This window comes from Oryctolagus cuniculus, chromosome 1 (assembly GCF_051225735.1).
Source record: "Oryctolagus cuniculus isolate XC-2025 breed Fujian yellow rabbit chromosome 1, ASM5122573v1, whole genome shotgun sequence".
Classification (NCBI taxonomy): domain Eukaryota; kingdom Metazoa; phylum Chordata; class Mammalia; order Lagomorpha; family Leporidae; genus Oryctolagus; species Oryctolagus cuniculus.
In genome coordinates this window covers 100,397,872-100,419,772 of record NC_142867.1, presented here as the reverse complement: position 1 = coordinate 100,419,772, position 21,901 = coordinate 100,397,872, and the positions used below count along the sequence as shown (strand labels likewise).

Sequence of the window (21,901 nt, the reverse complement as noted above, 5' to 3'; positions counted from 1 at the left end):
TACCAGCATGCCACTTAATTTCAACAATCAGTTATTTTTGTATCTATAAATGATGGTAGTAAAGGCTACTTTCATAGGACTTTTGTGACATAACAGTGCATTAGAAATTACAAATTGCAAAAATGGAGCAAAGTATCGTTTTTACTGATAATCACATTGACTGCTTTTGCACATATTATTGACAAAAGTAACATCATGAAACATGCAACAAAATTTCTAAATGTAGATTGACAATATTTTGCAACTTCCATAGTGAACAAGGCTGAAAAAACTCACAGTTCAGATTTTTAGATTAATGCCGTATAAACCATGGTGACTTGACTCTTACCATGAATTCTTCTAATATTTATAGTCACCATGTCCGAAAGTGTTCTAGTACGAGGATACTTAAAATGTTTGTGGGAAAGAAGTAAAAGATATGTTTGGGGCAAGCGTTTGGCAAGGCAGTGAAGACATTTCTTAGGATGCCTACATCCCATAAGGAGTGCCTGAGGTAGTGTCCTTACTCTTCTGATTCCAGCTTCCTGCTAATCCACTCCATGGGTGCCAGCAGGCTATGGCTCAAGTAGTTGGATCCCTGCCAGCCAGGTGGGAGACCTGGATTTGAGTGCCCGACTCCCAGCTTCGGCCTAGCCCAGCTCTGGTCCTTGTGGCCATTTGGGGAGTGAACAAATGGATAGAGGCTCTCTCTATCTCTTTGTCTCTATCTGTCTCTCTCTCCCCACCCCTTCATTTTCTCTATGTCTCTCTGCCTCTCAAATAAATAAAAATTGTAAAAAGTTTATTTGGATGCAAAAAAATTTAAAACCAGGCATAGTTTTTTTATAATATGCATTTTCCATGAACTTTTTGAGGACCCCTTGTATTTATTTTGAAATGTTTTTTTCTTAGGATTTTATTGTTCATTTGAAAGGCAGAGTTAGATGGGCGGTGGGTGGCAGGGGAGTGCAGAGAGAGTCTTCCATTGTCTGGTTCACTCCCCAAATGGCTACAATGGCCAGAGTTGGGTCAGTCAGAAGCCAGAAAGCAGGAGCCTCTTCCAGGTCTCCCACAGCACTGGCCCAATGCCTGGGAATATTTTAACAGTGTAAAATGTTTACAATATTTTTAGATCCTATGGAATTGCAAACATCAAGATCTAAAAACCAAGCTAATCAAAAAAACCCAACATCTGTTCCTTCTCGACCGAGCTTCAGAGCATCCTTCGCTTCCCTGTTCTCATTCAGAAAGTCCAGGAAGGAGACTTCAAAGCTTCCGTCGCTGGGACAGAAAGGGTGAGTTAAATTCAGATCATGTGACAGCTCCTTCCGTGTCTGATATCAGAGGCCAAAAGCCTGTTTTGTGTTCAGAATGTTTAATGTTTGCTCATAGTATTTCAATTCAGGTAGTAACAAAAGAAAAAGGATTTAGCTCACAGAGAGTAACAAAGTTCCCAGGAACCTGCAACTGGCTCCCCTAAAACCCTTCTTCCAAACAGCTGCAGAGGTCCCTGGTGGTGCACTTGATGAATGATGGGTTGAAAGCTGGGAAATAGCTCCTGACCATTTTCCCACCGCTCATGTTTAACTCCGAGTGACTCCTTCTTTGGGGAATATGTGTGTCCATGGCCTCAGGAGAATCGGGGTATAAAGACTCCATGAGAATCAATAGAAGAAGAGCCAAAAGAATGGAGGAAAAAGAATTCTAAAACCAAGAGGGCAATGAGCTCCTATTATGAGAAACATTGAGAGCAGCCGTTGCCACGTGGTTACCCTGAATTTACAGGTAAGATGCAGGAGGGAAGCTCCTGGAGCTGTGGAGGCATAGCTCCCAAGGGTCTCCAGCTCGGAACTGTATAAATCAGTTCATCTTGACTCATGATGTTGTTGGGTTGTTTTGTGAAAAACAAGGCATAGCAAGGCTACACTAATGTGCAGCTGAGCTGACTGCCAAATATTTTTGGCACCTCTTCCCGGTTGCAAAGCTCCCCACCCTCTTAAGGTGTTGCCTTGGCACGTGATGTGTTCCGGGTGCCGTCAAACCATTAACAGAGCGTTGCTGCACTAAATGGGTGTTGGAGGTCACTGCCGCTGGAAAACAAGAGGCGGCAGCTGGTGGAGCAGGTGTGGAGGCTCCCGGGCTTAGCAGAGCACAGTGCTCCACTCCTGGATGGTAGATGGAAGGATTTTTACTTTCAGCTTTCACCCGAGGCTGTGTTTTGCCTGATAAAATCAAGAAGAGCTGAACAAAATGTAGATTTATGTGCCTGTCTCTACCAGAGTCATTTGTCAACAAAAATTCTCTGATTAGGTAAGTTGCTTTTCTTTTTGTGAAAATGTTTGCAGCGCTAGTAATTCTCTTATTTGGGGGATTTAAGATTGAGGACTTAATGTACAGGAAGGATTTCTTTTAAAGAGAAAAGAAATATCCCCAGTGTGTGGTATAACTAGAGTTTGTGATATAATTTGTATTGTAAATTATTTCCTTTAAGGCAGGGGTTTATATCGCTGAACAATCTGACATTGTTAAACTGGGAAAAGTTGAGGAACCTGTTAAATCTATGGACAAGTTATTTCTAATCTCATATTTCAAGTTGCTATAAAAGTGGGCCAAAGAAGATAAAAGGTCTATAATATCCATTCTCAGTATCATGTGTTTTGATTATACACATGAAAAGAAAAAAAGAAATTGGGGAAAACTCTACCTGGCAAATGTCCTGCTTAGATACCAAAATGACATGTAGCTTGCTTTTAATCAGGTGAACTGAAATATGTAACACAACGTGCAGAAACCAAATTTAATCATAAAGTGGAGGGGGGGGGTATGTATGTTCGTATGTGTAGCAATTTTCAAAAATTTTCATTTCATTTTAGCTTCAAAACATAAGAAAACATGTAACATTTATTTTAACTTTACCATGGCTGTTGATAAATATTTATTAATTTTATCTGTGTAGAATATAATGACAGCACTGTCTTTGGCTCTTAAGAGACATCAAAAGATAAAATGTCACAACATGTCCTTTTATTGTTAAATGTGAGTGTGACCTTTGGACGTAAATCCTGCATATGGGAGAAGTACTTAAGGGCAGTGCTGCACTGTGGCAGGTAATGTTACAATCATGCATGCCGAGGGGCTCTTTATCTCAGGTAGCACCCAACTTTCTTTGGCAGCTCTGATCTTCCAACCTTCAAGGTCCATTCTGTGTTCCAGGAGCTCCTCCTTGCCGGTGAGCGCACTGGGAGGGACTGAGCAAAGGCCTGGGAGGCACAAGATGACTGTGCCGGGCAGCAGTCAGGTTTCTACTTGCTGAAGCTATGGAGGGCTTGACTGTGTCACTCTGGGCGCGCTGGAGAACAGGTCAGCAGAGCAGTATAGAGAATCTTGCAAATCAGAGAAAACAACCAACTCCTCTATGCAAATAACAGCCGTCTGTTCAGCCCTAAGAAGACTTGACTATCAGAGAAAATGTTTTGCCTCTTTTGTAAGTTTTGGGTTTAACTGAGAAATGACACTGAAAAAAATTGTCTTAATTATTTTACCAGATATACATCTTCACTTTAAAGCCCAGCTGATGAAAGCATTTGGTAGAACTTCTTCCCCCTCCCACTCCCTTCTTTCCTTGACAGGCAGAGTTAGACAGTGAGAGAGAGAGACAGAGAAAGGTCTTCCTTCTGTTGGTTCACCCCCCAGATGGCCACTGTGGCCGGCACTGTGCCGATCCAAAGCCAGGGCCAGGTGCTTCCTCCTGGTCTCCCATGCGGGTGCAGGGCCGAAGCACTTGGGCCGTCCTTCACTGCCTTCCTGGCCACAGCAGAGAGCTGGACTGGAAGAGGAGCAACCGGGACTAGAACCCAGCGCCCCAACCGGGACTAGAACCCGGGGTGCCAGCACCGCAGGTGGAGAATTAGCCCAGTGAGCCACGGCGCCGGCCTGGTAGAACTTCTTGATGCTCCAATTTTCTAAGATAAGTGAATTAAAATGCCACAGGAAGACAGCAACCTCATGAATTTATAAAAAGGCAGAAGGATTTACCATTTCTGCTTAAAATATTATATATTCTTTGCACACTTAAAAACTTCCCAAATTATACCATTATGATTCTTTTAAAAGATTATTTATTTGAAAGTCAGAGTTATGGAGAAAGAGGGAGAAACAGAGAGACAAAGAGAGAGATCTTCCATCCGCTGGTTCACTCACTGGATGGCTTCAATGACCAGGGCTGGGCCAGGCTGAAACCAGGAGCCAGGAACTTCATCTGGGTCTTCCATGTGGGTGGCAGGGACCCAAGTAGTTGGGCCATCTTCCTCTGCTTTTTCCCAGGCCATTAGCAGGGAGCTGGATAGGAAGTAGAGCAGCTAGGATATGAACTGGTGCCCACATGGGATACTGGCATTGCAGGAGGTGCTTTACCCACTATGCCACTACACCAGCCCTACTACTGTGACTTAATCCTATTTTTAAGTGATTGATCTGACCCCAACCCCAGGAAAAAATAAAAAATATTTTCTGTTTGTGTTTGAATTTATTTGTTGCTAGCCAATAAACACAAGAAAAGGAAGCATAGACTGCATGCAGCTTTCAAGACCCCCACATTTTTCTGTAAGTGCTGTTTCCTATCTTGTAATGGGATGTCCAATGCTTGTGAGATGTGGTCCTCAGCCCCACCACAGAATTTCAGTGACTCCATTGTCTTACAAATTCCTTCCATGTAGTTCAGTAAGTATCCAGCAATGTATGTCCTGAACTTATAAATGCATCTACAGCTGTTTCTTTCTTGTCCCAGACCCCTAGTTCGCCCAGTGATCCTTCCTCACCACGAACAATGATGTGCTTTGCTGTTTCATGCTCATGCTCTCATAGGGCCTTTTACTCTCCTATCCACATACCTTCTCTTTAAAGCAAAGCAGTTATGGGCTGGCGCTGTGGTATAGCAGGTAAAGCCTCTGCCTGCAATGCTGATATCCCATATAGGCGCTGGTTCAAGACCCAGCTGCTCCACTTCCAATCCAGCTCTCTGCTGTGGCCTGGGAAAGCAGTAGAAGATGGCCAAGTCCTTGGGCCCCTGCATCCAAGTGGGAGACCCAGAGGAAGCTCTTGGCTCCCAGCTCCAGATCAGCCCAGCTCGGGCCATTTTTGCAGCCATTTGGGGAGTGAATCAGCAAATGGAAGACCTCTCTCTCTGTCTCTGAGTCTGTAACTCTGACTTTCTTTTTTTTTTTAACTTTTATTTAGTAAATATAAATTTCCAAAGTACAGTTTATGGATTACAATGGCTTCCCCCCCCCCATAACTTCCCTCCCACCCACACCTATAACTCTTTCAAATAAATAAATCTTAAAAAAAAAAAAAAAAAAAAAAAAAAGCAGTGCAACTGCCTGCTACCAGTTTGCTATCACAATTTTAGGGATGTGGATTTTTTCCCCCTTACTCTTTTCCTTGTGGTAGTCCCAAGGACTATGACAAAATGAAGTACAAGGGGAATAGTCCTTAAGGCTCAGGAATAGCACGTACAGTTAAACTTAAAGTCACCTCTTCCCTATGAGAATTATCACAGGGCTTTGCGTGTGGTGACTGTGCACAGAGTTGGGAGTAGAGTGACATGGCTATCTTGGAGTGAGTGTTTGTGTACCCACTACTCTGTTCTTGCAGGATGCTTTCCCCTTCCGATGCAAAGAGCTGTGGTGGACCCACCTAGCTGCTCTTCAGACATGCCCATATTTGCCTGATGCATAGGGCGTTCACGGCTTAGGCTGTCCAGCTGCAACTTCTCTTACATAAGCAAAAAGTCAAATACTATTTTGGAAATTTAAAAAGGCAGATTGGTTTTTTTTTCCTGGCACTTGTGTTTCTCTCTCTCTCTCTCTTCCTCCCTCCCTCTCTCTCTTTCTCTTTCCTCTTCTTCTGTTTTCTTTTCCTGTTTTCTGATTGACTGCCTATGTTTTAGTTGGAAGATGCAGGAATCTGAGACACCTAGAACTGAAAGAAAGGTCAGAGTAAGCAAGATCTTTCTTTGGTAAACTCCTTCAGTGATCCCAAGTGTGGTGTCCACAGTTGAGCAGCAGGAGGGAGAAGCGAGACTGTGGGTGTGGTTTGGAGTTTCACCCTGGGTGGCCAGTGATTTGCTTTCCAGTTGATCTAGTTGAGCATTACTAGGCTCTCATCAGCAAATTTTAAATAATGAAAGATAATCAGGCTCCAACCTTGGGATTCTGATTCAGAAAGCATGAAGTAAGGCCCAGGAAGTTTTGCTTGTTTGTTTTTAATTTCTAGGACATTTGGATGCTCACTTAGGTTTGGGAACCACTTTGGCTGAGTTTATTCCTTCTATGATAAGGGCCAACTGATAGTTTCTGTTTCATGTTTTTATGAAGCTTTTATCAAAGTACTACTCTGAGTCAGATACAGTTTTGGTGCTGGAGATAAAATAGTGAAATTAAAGCAAAGCACCTGCCTGGAGAATTTTATAGCCTAGGAGGGAATAGAAGATTCCTGCATGCAGTCAGGCAAGAGGTAGAACACAGAACTCTAGGGAGTGCCAGTTGCATCATGATCATAATAGATTTGTACATGTATTATAGTAATTTCCTGCAAATGGAGATCAGGGGTCTTGACGAAGAGGTGTCCTGTAGAATTCAACTGGGGTGCCTAGCTGCCACCTGGGTAACAGGCAAAGACACGATGATTGTGTCATAACATGGTCCATGCTGTGGTGATACACGATATCTTGCCAGGGGAACAAACAGGAGAACTTCACTCAGACTAGAGAATCCAGAAGGCTTCCTGGAAGAGGAGAGCCAGTGTTTGAGGGATAAACAAGATTAAACTAGACAATTAAGAGTCCAGAGGCTACACGAAGCAAAAGCAATGACGCAACAAAGGTTAAGACTGGAGAGAGCAGGCATTCACTTAGGTCATTGAAGTTCAATGACGCAGTATAGGTGAGGACTGATAAGAGAAGGGCTGGAGAGCATGGCAGAAGCCAGAACACAGGGACCTTATCCATGCAATGCAAAACTATAGAGATCGGGCTTGATGCTTGATCCTGTAGGCAGTACGAAGGCACCCCTCTTGCACTAGTCATTTCTAAAGTTATACAGTTCTTTTTTGTTTTGTTTTGTTTTGTTTATTTTTTATTTTTTATTTTTTTTTTTTTGACAGGCAGAGTGGACAGTGAGAGAGAGAGACAGAGAGAAAGGTCTTCCTTTTGCCATTGGTTCACCCTCCAATGGCCGCCGCGGCCAGCGCGCTGCGGCCGGCGCACCGCGCTGATCCGATGGCAGGAGCCAGGAGCCAGGTGCTTCTCCTGGTCTCCCATGGGGTGCAGGGCCCAAGCACCTGGGCCATCCTCCACTGCACTCCCGGGCCACAGCAGAGAGCTGGCCTGGAAGAGGGGCAACCGGGACAGAATCTGGCGCCCCAACCGGGACTAGAACCCGGTGTGCCGGCACCGCTAGGCGGAGGATTAGCCTAGTGAGCCGCGGCGCCGGCCTACAGTTCTTTAACTAATTATCTATACGTAACAGACAAAATCACACCCATAACCTGCTGACCTGGACAAACATTAACATTTTTGCGTATTTCAATAAGTGTACATTTGTACATATTCCCTTTTTAAAAAACTTTTATTTAATAAATATAAATTTCAAAAGTACAACTTTTGGATTGTAGTGGTTTTCCCCCACATAACCACCCTCTCACCCGCAAACCATCCCATCTCCCACTCCCTCTCCCATCCCATTCTTCATTAAGATTCATTTTTAATTATCTTTATATACAGAAGATCAACTAAGTATATACTAAGTAAAGATTTCAACAGTTTGCACCCACACAGACACACAAAGTATAAAGTACTATTTGAATTCTAGTTTTACCGTTAATTCCCATAGTTGTACATATTTCCTCCATTAAAGCTTTTTTTTTTTTTTTTTTTTTTTTTTTTGACAGGCAGAGTGGACAGTGAGAGAGAGAGACAGAGAGAAAGGTCTTCCTTTTTCTGTTGGTTCACCCCTCAATGGCCGCTGCGGCCAGCGCACCGCGCTGATCCAAAGCCAGGAGCCAGATGCTTCTCCTGGTCTCCCATGGGGTGCAGGGCCCAGGCACTTCGGCCATCCTCCACTGCACTCCCGGGCCACAGCAGAGAGCTGGACTGGAAGAGGAGCAACTGGGACAGAATCCAGCCACCCGACCGGGACTAGAACCCGGTGTGCTGGCGCCGCAGGTGGAGGATTAGCCTATTGAGCTGCAATGCCGGCCCATTAAAGCTTTTTAAACAGAGAAATGATGTAAACAGTTTGTCAGTTTAGAAAGATCACTTGAAACTCAGTGATTTTCAACAACAGCAATTTTGTTCCCCACCAGTGTTTGACAATATTTGCAAACGTTGTTGCTTTTCACAACTGAAGGGAGAGGATGTAATTGGCATCTAGTGGGCAGAGGCCAGGCGTGCTGCTAATGAGAGTGCAGTACAGTTAACTGACCATCGCAACAGAGAAACTGGACTGCCAAGGCTGAGAAACTGCTTCTGCTGTAGCACAAGGAATAGATTTGAGGGGACAAAACTGGAGTTGGAGACCAGGCAAGAGACTGTTAAGATCATATTGGTCTACCAGGGGTAGAAGACTCATTTTCTGCCAAGGGCCATTTTGATACTTATAACATTATTCATGGGCCATACAAAATAAGCTACTTAAAAATTAGCCTGCTATAGATTTATTGAATTTTGAGTTCTGCCTGTGGTTACCTGGGCAGGACCAGACTAAATGATTTCGTGGGCCTTGTGTGGCTTGCTGGCTGGACATGTCTCACCCCTGAAAAGTAGACGCAATGAAGAAGGCAAAAAACTTGTGTAAGATTTAGAATGGGGACTCATGAGAACCTAGAAATTGGATGTGGGGGGTGAAGAAAGAGGAGAAGAGATGAACTTTCCACTCTGACATGCAGAATTAAGCAGACAGTTGTGAAGAATAGAGAAGGAAGAGCAGATGTGGTGAGGATAAAAACAAATGTATTAGTTCACTCAATTCCATGAACACGGTTTAGAGAATACCATGTGCAGCCCTGTGTGTTTGTTTATTCAACAAAAACTGCTTGGAAAACACCATGTGGAACACAAGGACAAAACAGTTCTTGCCTTCACAGGCATTGGTCTTGTGAGAACAACAAAAAGGAAATAGAGAAACATAGAAGAATAATGCTAAGATGGAGACGATCTGTATGCTGTGGGAGCATGTACGAGGGGTATGGATCTTATACTAAGTCCCAGGAGGTCTCTTGGGAAAGATGACATAATGATTCTTCAAGTATGGGATAGTCTTCCAGGCAAAGAGGTAGCAGGAAAGTGTTTCAGGCCACGTGACGGCATGTGCAAAGGCTCGGAGTCTATCAAGACCCTAAAGCTAATCTTCTGCCTGCAGTGCCGCCAGCACACCGGGTTCTAGTCCCTGTCGGGGCGCCGGATTCTGTCCCGGTTGCCCCTCTTCCAGGCCAGCTCTCTGCTGTGGCCAGGGAGTGCAGTGGAGGATGGCCCAGGTGCTTGGGCCCTGCACCCACATGGGAGACCAGGAGAAGCACCTGGCTCCTGGCTTTGGATCAGCGCAGTGCGCCGGCCACGGCGGTCATTGGAGGGTGAATTCTCTCTGTCTCTCTCTCTCACTGTCCACTCTGCCTGTAAAAAAAAAAAAAAAAAAGACCCTATAGCACAAGGATTGTAGGAAGGTGAGTTATGAGCCTGGAATCTTGTCAGGGCTTTTGAATGCAGACAAGAGTTTCAACTTTCCCCTGAAAGCAAGTGGAAGTCTTCAGGAATGTGACATCATTCAGTTTGTACTGATCATTCTGGCTGAAGTCTGGAGAATGGATTAGATTGGGACAAATCATGGAGAAAGAAGGACAGGTATTTGTTGACTGGTTGGCTAGGAAGGAGCGAAACAGAAGGAGAGTGTGGAGTTTTTGTTGGATGCGTACTGTCCAAACTGCCTTTGGCTACCCAGATGGAGCTCCTCAGGGGGGAAAGTACACCTCACCGACACCTGCAGGAATGTAATCCAGGATTCTGGTTAAAAAAATGGCTATTCTTGAGCCCTACCCTTCCCTTGGATGAGAATTTCTGAATGGTGTCTACAAAGGCATGGGAAGAAAAGAGAATCGTGGAGCTACCATGAATTTGATGAGCCTAGAAGACAGGTACTTACGGAGGAGTAGAGTGTCGGGAGATGAGGCTTGAAGGGTGAGGATCGTCTGGCAGGTTCACCAGAAAGAAGCCTGCATCATGTGAATATTTTGGGCAGTACTTTGTGAGATTTTTAGACAATGGGTTTATGAGATCAAATTTGCATTTTAGTCAGAGCTTTCTATTGGTGGTATGGAGGATGGAAGAGAATCCAGAAGAAAAAATTGTGAAAGTTTAACATTAGGCTGAATGATTTAAGAAGGGGGTATATCTCTAAGACATGTCATCGGAAGGACTTGGGAATAAATGCAGAAGATGCGGTGTCCTGGTATCCCATGAAATGGCCATAGCCAGAGGGCTTGCACCAGCAAGGGTTACAGGATGCTACTGTTGGTTTAATTCCGTCTACAAGGGAAGCCATTCCCATTAGAAACAAATTAGCTGGTGGGAATGAATTCAAAGACTCTTGACCTTTAGGGCAGCTGAGTCCCATCACCTCCTGCCTGAGTCCACGGTGGCACACACAACAGTGCACACTCACAGGTGCACACCCTTGCACTTGGTGGCACTCTGTCTTGAATATGCGCCAGGCATCCTCTGGTTTGTTAGTCACATCTTCCACCCATCTGTCCTGTTGCACTCACTCCAAATCAGCTGAGGAGCTTGGTGAGCTGGTGAGTGTTGGGCTATGGGGAGGTGCTCTGAAGGTGGCAGCACAGCAGGATTCTGGAAAGAACCTTCGCAACCTGGCGTGCACTCTTAGCTCCGGGCAAACTGAACTGCTTGCCTCCCTTGCAGCACCGCCATCGCCAAGCTTTTGCTCCTGCTGTTCTTTAGCCTCTTGTACAGTTCCACTGCCATCCTCCTGCTTTCTCCTTTCCTGTTCATCTCCAATAAGTGTTTTTAGCCTCTTTGCATTTTCAGTGCATTTTACATATATAAGTTCTTTGGCTTTCTATATGTCTAATCATTTCTCTTTTTTTTTTAAGATATATTTATTTATTTGAAAGGCAGAGTTAGAGAGAGAGAGAGATCTTCCATCTACTGGTTCACTCCTCAAATGGCGACAATAGCTGTTGACAGGCCAGGATGAAGCCAGGAGCTTGGACTTGAACCAGAACTCTTATGAGATGCTGGAATTGCAGGCAGCAGCTTAACCTGCTGCACCACAATGCCGCCCTCTTTTCTACAGTGAAAAATTCTCAGAGAGAGACCAGCATTGTGGTATAGTGGGTTAGGCTACTACCTGCAATGTCGGCCTCCCAATGTCGGCCAGATTGAGTCCCTGCTGTTCCACTTCCAATCCAGCTCCCTGCTAATGCACCTGAGAAAGCAACAAAAGAAGGCCAAAGTCCTTGAGCCCCTGCCACCCACATGGGAGGTCCAGATGAAACTCCTGGGTCCTGGCTTTGGCCTGGCCCAGCCCTGGTAGTTGTAGCCATTTGGGGAGTGAGCCAGCAGATGGAACATCTCTCTCTCTCTCTCCCTCTCTCTCTGGAACTCTGCCTTTCGTTTTTTGTTGTTGTTGTTGTTGTTGACAGGCAGAGTGGACAGTGAGAGAGAGAGACAGAGAGAAAGGTCTTCCTTTTGTACTGCGGCTGGCGCGCCGCACTGGTCTGAAGCCAGGAGCCAGGCACTCCTTCTGGTCTCCCATGGGGTGCAGGGCCCAAGCACTTGGGCCATCCTCCACTGCACTCCCGGGCCACAGCAGAGAGCTGGCCTGGAAGAGGAACAACCAGGGCAGAATCTGGTGCCCCGACTGGGACTAGAACCTAGGGTGCTGGCACCGCAGGTAGAGGATTAGCCTAGTGAGCCGTGGCACCGGCCTGGAACTCTGCCTTTCAATAAACAAATAAATAAATCTCAAAACAAACAAGTAAAAAACTAGAAACCTTCCAGAAAAAAGCATCCCTGCCTCAGTCATATTTGTTTTCTCCAAAAAGCTCCAAATAATACATTGCATGTAGGCAGAATGTGGGCTCAATAAATGTGCACATAAAGAAGGAATAAAAGTAAAAGCAGCTCTAATCCAGAAATCTGGAGTCCAGTGTGCGCCAAAATATGACCCTTTTTGAGTGCTCACAGGACACCTCAAGTAGAACATTCATTGCAGCACTAAAAATATTACCCTCGAGCTATGTGTGAGATGTATAGCAACGTAAATGAATTTCATGGTTAGACTTGAGTCCCATCCCTAAGATATCTCATTATGTGTATGCAAATATTCTAAAGTCCAAAAAACCTGAAATCTTAAACACTTCTGATTTCAAGCATTTTGGCTCAAGAATATTCAACTTGTATTTAACTCGTAGCTGTTATTAGTAGAGGTAATATTTTGGAGTGATATGAAGAAAGTCCATGACATTAATTTCAATTTCTGTTTGGAATTTGCAGTAAACTGCAAAATACAAATGAGGGGTTTTTTGTTGTTTTTTTATTTTTTAAAACTTTATTTAAGGTACACAAGTCTTATGTATTTCATATATACATATTTAGGAACATAGTGATACTTCCCCCCAACATCGTTTCAATTAATGCTGCAGCCCCTCCTACTCCCTCTCACATTCCCATTCTTTATTATTATTATTATTATTATTTTTGACAGGCAGAGTTAGACAGTGAGGGAGAGAGAGACAGAGAGAAAGGTCTTCCTTCCGTTGGTTCACCCCACAAATGGACGCTATGGCCAGCACTGCGCCAATCCAAAGCCAGGAGCCAGGTGCTTCCTCCTGGTCTCCCATGCAAGTGCAGGGCCCAAGCACTTGGGCCATCCTCCACTGCACTCCTGGCCACAGCAGAGAGCTGGACTGGAATAGGAACAACCAGGACAGAATCCGGCACCCCAACCAGGACTAGAACCCGGGGTGCCAGCGCCACACGTGGATGATTAGCCTAGTGAGCCGCGGCACCAGCCCCCACTCTTTATTTTTACAAAGATCTGTTTTCAGGTTACTTAATGATTGTATAGTTAAGCCTACACTAAATAAAAGAGTTCAACAAATAGTATGAAGAGAAAAAAAAATTTGTTCCTCAATGGAAGAGACAAAGGCAGTAAACAATCATCGAATCTCAAAATGTCCATTTCACTCTAATACATTACATTTTAGGTACTCTATTAATGAGTTTTTTAAACTACAAAATTATTTGACCTCTTAGTTTTTTAAAAAAGATTTATTTATCTACTTATTTATATTTATTTGAAAGAGCAACAGAGAGGAAGAAACAGAGATCTTCCATCCAGTGGTTCACTACCCAGATGGATGCAGTAGCCAGGGCTGGGCCAGGCCAAAGCCAGGAGCCAGGAACTCCATCTGGGTCTCCCACATGGATGGCAGGGCCCAAGTATCCAGGCCATCTTCTCTGCTTTCCTAGGTGCATTAGCAGGAAGACAAATTGGAAGTAGAGCAGCCAGAGCTCAAACCAGCACACCGATATGGGATGCCAGCATTGCAAGTGGCAGCTTAACCCACTGCACCACACCAGCCTCCTAGATTTTATGCAGAACTTGCATGAAGCAGAAAGCAGTAGGAGTTTGAATGAAAGACAACTGTACCTTGCCACTTTTGACTGACCTGAGAGTCCCAATTCACCGGACTCTAGGTTCCCTTTGCTATTCTCTCGTGGAGGAGAGGGCCTGATTTTAGACAGAGCTCTGAGTCATGGTCTATAAAATCTTGATCTAACATTCAGAGATCCCTGAACATAGGATTATAGATTTAAAAGACCAAAATCTATCTCAATTTTGGAACTAGGTCTTATAAATTTTTCACATGCTCTCTCTCTCTGAATTTGGAAGTAAAATAAACAGTAAAATCATACTTGTTCACGTCCAAAATGTTTCATCATAAGCTAATCAATCATCTTTATAAAACTAAATATCCTTAAGCAATTTTAATTGGGTTTACCTTGTAAACAACCTTCTTGTAGATTGTTAAATCTGATCTTGACTTAATTGCTCTTTAAAGTAAATATAAACAGAAAATCTGTTTCCTATTTGCAAGAGTCTGTGCACCATATTGGTTAAGAGAGAAGGCCCCTGGGGCTAGGGCTGCTGTGCAGCAGGTTAAACAAAAGACTGCAATGCCAACATCCTATACAGGTGCTGATGCTACTCCTCTTCTGGTCCAGATCCCTACTAATGCACCTGGTAAAGCCGAGGAAGATGGCCCACATGCTTGGACCCCTGCCATCCAAGTGGGAGACCCAGATGGAGTTCCAGGCTCCTGACTTCAGCCTGGCCCAACCATGGCCATTGCTGCCACTTGAGGAGTGAACCAGAGGATGGAAGATTTCTCTATTTCTCTTTCCTCTCCCTCTCTCTCTGTAACTCTGCCTTTCAAATAAGCTAATGATTTAAAGAGAGAGAGAGGGAAAGAGAGAGAGAGAATCTTCCAACCACTGATTCAGTCCCAAGATGGGTGACACTGCTGGGGCTGGGCCAGGCCAAAGCCAGGAGCCAGGAGCCAGGAACTTCTTCCAGGTCTCCCATGTGGGTGCAGGGACCCAAGCACTTGGGCCATCTTTTGCTGCTTTCCCAGGTGCATTAGCAGGGAGCTGGATTGGAAGTAGAGCAGCTGGATCTCGAACCGGCACCCATATGGATGTCAGCTTCACAGGTGGAGGCTTAATCCTCTATGCCACAATACTGGCCTCCAATAAATGAATCTTTAAAAAATAAAAATAAAAATAAAAAAAAGAGGGCCGTATAATTAGAAAAAATAAGTTATGGTGGTCTGTTGTACAGTAAAGTGATGACAGATAATGACAATGTTCTGTGTATTTCAAAAAAGCTAGAAGAAAGGATTTTAAGTGTTTGGACCACAAAGGAATGACAAATGTTTGCATGGATAGGCTTATCTTGAGTTGAGCATTGCACAAGGTATACAAGTATGGAAATATCACATGGAACTCCTTAAATGTGTATAATTATGTATCAATTAAAGATAAATAAATAAATAAAAGTAAATAAAAAGAAGGAAGAGTCTGGATTCAGACAGCCTGTGCCCAACTTCTAGCCTGTAACTGTGTACCTTGGGCCATGTATTCTAACTTCTTTGTACTTGCAATCTCTTGTCTACAAACTAGAAGCATTTTATATCTCCCTCAGGAGAGTGATACATTTAAGTGAGTGAACATATATCTGAAGCATGAGAACAAGTGCCTGACATAAACACTTAACAAATGTGATCTTTTTTGCTGTGATGGTTTTATGCTAAGCTCAAATACAAATGCACAATCATATAATTTTTTCTTGGCTACCTGACTAGCAAAAATCAAATATTGATTCAAAAAAATCATAGGAAAAGCTTTCTGAAATTTTTTTCAATGATGTACCAACCAAGAAATATCCTTCTACAGTAAATTAGGAACATATCTTAAGATATTAACATGTAATGGTAAATGTGCTGATCTTTCTCCTTGTAAAAAAAAAAAAACCAAGTTCTTCTTGAAATAAATTATTTGAAATTCTTTCCACAGGTGCGATGACTGTGTAGAACCTTCTGTCACTGTGAAGGGAACCACTTCGGTGAGTAGCCAGGGAGTTGCAGGCTATGCCAAGATACTCAGTTGATGAAACCCCAGGTTGGTGGCCACCAAAGAGTGCAGTTGTGAATGCACTTTAGAAGCTGAGCCTTCTCCTCCACAGTACAAAGTTTCCCAATCACGGTTGATTTCCAGTTGCTTTGTCACCACAATGCACAAACAGTAGGCTCTGTCAGGAAGGAGTAAGACCATGTCACTCCTGTGTAGCCCTAAAGGGTTGGACAAAGGAAGAGGCCAGAAGCAGCCACAACCACTTTGCAAGGCAGCGTGAGTCCAGACTGAGTGCTTTCTGAGTAGGATCATCATTTGTATTCAAAGGAACCATTGAGGGGAAAGATATATTTGACCAGAACATGTCAATGTAGAGGTTGACCCAGCATGGTATTCCAGTAAGGGCTTAAGTTTAAATTTACTAATGTGTTCACATACTTTTGAGATGGTGAAGCTGTGAGTTTTCCTTTCTGCTTTTCCAGTCTTCACTTTCAATCTAGACATGCCTCTGACTTTCTGAGTAACTCATGTGGTTTAGAGATGAAACGTAGAGTCTTGGAAGGAACCTAAGAGAGCAGGAGCAGGACAGAGGCATTTTCTTTTGCCTACAACCTTGGTTCTAGTCTCTCTGTCTCTGTCTCTGTCTCTGTCCCCCCGCCCCCCAAGAGCAGAGACTAGAATTCTGGCGAGGAGTGCATCTAAACAAGGTTCTTTATGTAAGAAACCAAAGTGAGCCTCCTTTCCCCCTCAGAGGAATGCTGCTTCTGTCTGGACAATGAAACTGACCTGTCTCTCCTGTCTGTGCCTCTGCCCAACCAGCATCCCCACTGTTCCTCTTAATAGCCAATAATGGATCATCAACCAGGCTCTTCATAATGACTGTCTCATTTAACCCCTAGAGAAAATCTGTGAGGTAGATACCCTTATTGTGCCTATTTTAAAGATGGAGAAACTGAGGTTTAGAGCATTTAAAGATCATGGACAAGTGAATACTAGTAAATGGTAGAGTCGTGATTAAAAACTGGGAACTCTATAATTCCACAGCCAAGAGTGAATAATGTGGGCAGCTCATCAGCCCCAGCCCTGTTGCGATGGCCCTCAATGACTTGCCACTTGCACAGGTTCTCCTTTAGCCAGTGAAGACTAAAGCAGCACAGCCTCCACAGGCAGCTTTGCCCAGAGGACAGAGCTTGCTGCCGGACACTTCTGTACTCCCAGGCTTCCTGGGAGAAGTGCTCAGATGACCCTCCTCTCCCACTGCAAAGCCATGGAACCAGAAATAGGTGAAGAATATAAAAAGCAATGCAAATGCCTAAAAATTATAAAATAGTGCTGTTTTGGCATTCTCTGGATCTGAAAATCCAGTCTATGGATTTCTCCGGATCTTTCTTTGACACTCTTGATTGTCACTCGCATTAACCATTTCACTGCCCAGAGCAAGACTATCTAAAATGGAATAACTTTAGGGAAAACAATTGAAACCCAAACCAGAGATTAGTATTCTCAGTTAATACCTACAAGGGTATTACAAGAAGTTCATAGAGAGGGGGAATTACGATATGTTTACTTTGGTGCAAAATTTTTTAAATCTATGTGTTGTCTTCTAATAAAACACATTTCATTTTCTATAATTGTTTTGAAGACTTCTCTTATAAAACATTTGGAGAGCCGGCGCCGCGGCTCAATAGGCTAATCCTCCACCTAGCGGTGCCAGCACACCGGGTTCTAGTCCCGGTCGGGGCGCCAGATTCTGTCCCGGTTGCCCCTCTTCCAGGCCAGCTCTCTGCTGTGGCCAGGGAGTGCAGTGGAGGATGGCCCAAGTCCTTGGGCCCTGCACCCGCATGGGAGACCAGGAGAAGCACCTGGCTCCTGGCTTCGGATCAGTGCGGTATGCCAGTGCGCCAGCCGCAGCGCGCCAGCCGTGGCGGCCATTGGAGGGTGAACCAATGGCAAAAGGAAAACCTTTCTCTCTGTCTCTCTGTCTCTCTCACTATCCACTCTGCCTGTTAAAAAAAAAAAAAATTGGAGAGAGGCAGGTATTCCAGCCCAGGGTGTTAAACTGCATCTCATCAAAGTCCTGGATTGAGTCCTGGTGCCTCCACTCCTCACCCAGCTTCCTGCTAATGCATCCCAGAAGGCAGCAGAGGATGGCTCAAGTGTTTGGGCTCCTGCCACCCACTTGGGAGACTCAGATGGAGTGCCTGGCTTCTGGCTCTGGCCTGGCCCAGCTCTGACTGTTGTGGACTTTGGAGCATAAACCAGCAGTTGGAGAACCTCTCTCTGTCTCTGTCTCTCCTTTTCAAGTAAAATGATTTTTTTTAAAAAAGATAAAATAATGAAAGTAGTATCTAAAATAAGCCCCAGGGACTCCTGCCAAGATGTGAAGCAGTGAGCTTCCCATTACTTAGTTGGCAGCCTGGTAGGAATGCTACAAGGGAGATCCAGGACTTTATGGAAGATTGTACTACATTATTAAATGACCTTCCATTCAGAAAAAAAAAAAAAGCTATTAATTAAACACTTGCATAAGCTGTAAAAAAAAAAACACAAAACACAAAGAGTTTCAGAAAACAAAATTTTTAAAAGTAGAAAGAACTTAAAGATAATGTAGACCATGGTTTCTCTCAACTTCAGCACTACTGACATTGTGGGCTAGATAATTCTCAGTTGGGAGGAGCTGCCCTGTATATTGGAGTGTAGGATGTTTGGTATCTCTATCTCGAGATATTGCCAAATAGTCCCTGGGGAACAAATGGCCTTCAGTTGAGAACTATCTCCTTTCAGATGCAGAATCCAAAGTCAAAGTCGTCACCATCTTTGAGAATAGGAGCAAAACTGATGACCTGGGCCACTTGATCACTCCTCATCTCTGAACAAATTCTGGTGGAGCCTACTATTTGGTGCTAATAGCACAGCCCTGTGGTCCTAGGAACTCCTCCAGGATGCACTTAGCATGCTGGGCCTGTGTGAGCTCTCTGAGTCAGTGTCACACTCACCTGTGCATCCCCACTGCCTGACCCAACCTGAATACCCCGTAACTGAAAGAAGAAATCAATCAGTGATTTCGAGCAACAAGTTACATTGGAGGATATGACCTGTGTCGGAAAACAGACACAGAACAAATTAAGGAACACCTTGAAAAATTAATGTGTTGACTTTACTAAGGCATTTGATAACATCAGTGAGCTTAGGTTTCAGCTCCCACAGCTGTTCTGCAGGTTTGGCTGCCTAGGTGCCTCTCAATTAAACTAAGGTTACTCTGTGACAGAAGGCATGTTTGTCTAGCCATGTCCTAATTGCAGACAGTATCAGTACAGTGTCACTAGAGTGAATTGGAGCTGTGTAAAATGCCTCATTTTGCTTAGCTTGTTGTTTTTTTTTTTTAAGCTTGTTTATGTATTTCTTTTCATCTACTTGAAAGGCAGCTAGAGAGACAGTGAGAGAGTGAGACTGTGACATCTTCCATCTGCTGGTTCACTCCCAAGTGCCTACAACAACCAGGGCTAGGACAGGCCAAAGCCAGGAGCCTGGAGCTCCATCCAGGTCTCTCCTATGGGTGTCAGGGGCCCACGCACTTGAGCCATCATCTGCTGCTTCCTAGGATGCGTTAGCAGAAAGCTGGATCAAAAGTGGAGGTACCAGGTCTGAAACCAGGCACTCTAATATGGAATGCATGTGACCCAAGTTGAGGCTTAATGCATTGTGCCTTGATGTTTGCCCCTGCTTGGTTTATTTTATGTACTATATTTGAGAATGCAACTGAGATCTTTAAAAAAAAATCTATTTATATTTGAAAGTCAGAGTTACACAGAGAGAGAAGGAGAGGCAGAGAGAGAGGGTCTTCCATCACTTGTTCACTCCCCAATTGGCTGCAATGCTTGGAGCTGTGCCAATCTGAAACCAGGAGCCAGGAGTTTCCTCTGGGTCTCCCACGTGAGTACAGGGATCCAAGGACTTGGGCCATCCTCTACTGCTTTCCCAGGCCATAGCAAAGAGCTGGATCGGAAGTGGAGCAGCTAGAACTCAAATCCATACCCATATGGGATGCCGGCACTGCAGGTGGCGGCTTTACCCACTACAGCACAGCGCCAGCCCCCACAAATCTGTTTTAAGGATCCAATGAGAGAAGATATAAAAAATAAAGTACTAAAACCTGAATAAATGTGTAATTTTGTTCAAATGTAAGGAGAGCAAATGAGTACACAAAAATGTTTTAGAGAAGTCCAGAAGAGAGAAATGTTATTGGGAGAATAGGATTGGATATTAGTCACCTCTTATATGCTAGACACCATACTAGGTGCCAGTGATAAAAAGGCAAATACTGTTTTTTCTTTGGCATTTTAGAGGTTGGCCCACTGCCAGGGCCTCAGTTCGTGTATCTTTGAACCCTTGGTTTCCTAGATCAGAGAGGAGACTGAACTTTGTGGTGGGAGGAAGGGAGAAGAGTACAGTAAAGTCTCAGTGGGAAGGCAGCACCGAGCCTGACATGGAAGGCGCTGTATCGGGGTGCCTAAAATACCGTGAGAGCAGCTCTGCTGGGGTTAGGCTCACAGAGATGGTGATATATAAACTGGACTTTCAAGGATGAGTTGCTGTTTTCCAAGAGAAGCAGCGGAGAAAAAGGATTTGGGGAAACTGAGCAGTGAGCTTGGAGTTCAGGACACTGGCAGGAAGACAGGAGGAAAGGCTTATATGGAAGTTGGAAAAGGATTTGACAAAATTTTGCTTGCAAAACACAGTTGATTGGGGCCAGTGCTGTGGCACAGCGGGTTACCGTCCTGGCCTGAAGCGCCAACATCTCATATGGGTGCCGGTTCTAGTCCAGGCTGCTCCTCTTCTGATCCAGCTCTCTGCTATGGCCTGGGATAGCAGTAGAAGATGGCCCAAGTCCTTGGGCCCCTGCACCCGTGTGGGAGACCCAGAGGAAGCTCCTGGCTCCTGGCTTCGGATCGGTGCATTCTGGCCAGAGCAGCCAAATGGCGAGTGAACCATCGGATGGAAAAAAAAAAAAAAAAGATTAAAAAAAAAGAAAGAAAGGTTAGATGATCTTGGGCATCGGAGAGGAGATGAAACCTGACAGTGAACACCAGAGAGAAAGGGGAAACTTGAGCAGAGGGATTTGAAGTCAGAGCCTGGGCAGCATCAGGAGCTGAAGCTAAAGAGACTAAAAGGGAGGTGGCCAGCCTTGTTCAAGGGCAAGTGCAGGGTGATTTAAGGTGGAGTCATGAGTGACTGAGCCAGTTTGACAGAGGAAATGCAAACAGAGTTTTGGCAAAAGAGAGTGAAAGTGTGGGAGTGGATAATTCCCCTGAGGTTATGAAGGCAAATTAAAGCTTGAAAGTAGGGCAATGACTGGATTTGAAGAAATCGGTAGACATTTGCTATTTAAGCAAGTAAATTAGTTCTGTATCATTTTCCTAAGCCTTTTAAAACTAGCGACGGCCTAGGAAGAAAAATACTTTCAGTCCATTTGTTTCAGAAGTATTCAATCAACTCCTTATGGTGGTGGTGATAGGGGAAATTGGCATTCTAAATGATCTCTGGATAGAAACACGGGGTATTCTAAGTCCATCAAGGTCATAAGCTTCAGCTAACAGAATCCTGATAGAATAAGCACAATGTTAGGATATCCAAAATCCTGGCCCATTGGGTCCTTATAGACAACACTGCCAACTCAACAGAGGTCAGTTTCCTGTCACTTAGAAGTCTTCCCTTAGCATGTCTTGTGTTGGGGCTGACGCTGTGGCATAGTGTGGGTGAGGCCATCATCTGCAGTGCCGGCATCCCTTATGGGCGCCGGCTGCTCCTCTTCCCATCCAGCTCTCTGCTGTGGCCAGGGAAAGCAGTAGAGGGTGGTTCAAGTCCTTGGGCCCCTGCACCCACATGGAAGACCCAGAGGAAACTCCTGGCTCCTGGCTTCAGATCAGTGCATTCTGGCCATTGCGGCCAATTGAGGAGTGAACCAGCAGATGGAAGACCTCTCTCTCTCTCTCTGTCTCTCCTTCTCTCTCTGTGTAACTCTGACTTTCAAATAAAGAAATAAATCTTTTTAAAAAGAAAAAAAAATAAAGCCTGTGCTGTGCAGTGTAAACTGGCAGGAAGCTTTGTCAGAGAGAGGCTCAGTATCTTGCCTGATGACAGATGATCAAAAAAATTAATGTAGGGCAAGGGCACAGAGAAGACCTCCATAAGTTGCAAATGGAAAAAATAAGGAAA

At 44.4% G+C, this 21,901-nt stretch overlaps 1 protein-coding gene across 4 annotated transcripts in view; it reads left to right on the top strand.

Annotated features, from left to right (window-relative positions):
- The window catches only part of EXPH5 (exophilin 5), an 87,601-nt gene that overhangs the window by 51,587 nt on the left and 14,113 nt on the right, over positions 1-21,901 (top strand). For 3 of the 4 annotated variants that reach the window (XM_008261801.5, XM_051819907.3, XM_089333635.1), the window contains exons 3-4: positions 1,112-1,274; positions 15,629-15,677. In XM_008261801.5, coding sequence (XP_008260023.3) covers positions 1,112-1,274; positions 15,629-15,677 — 212 coding nt within the window. Of the gene's footprint in view, positions 1-1,111; positions 1,275-1,998; positions 2,290-15,628; positions 15,678-21,901 lie in introns of those variants that run through there. The other variant, XM_008261804.5, reaches the window with a different exon arrangement.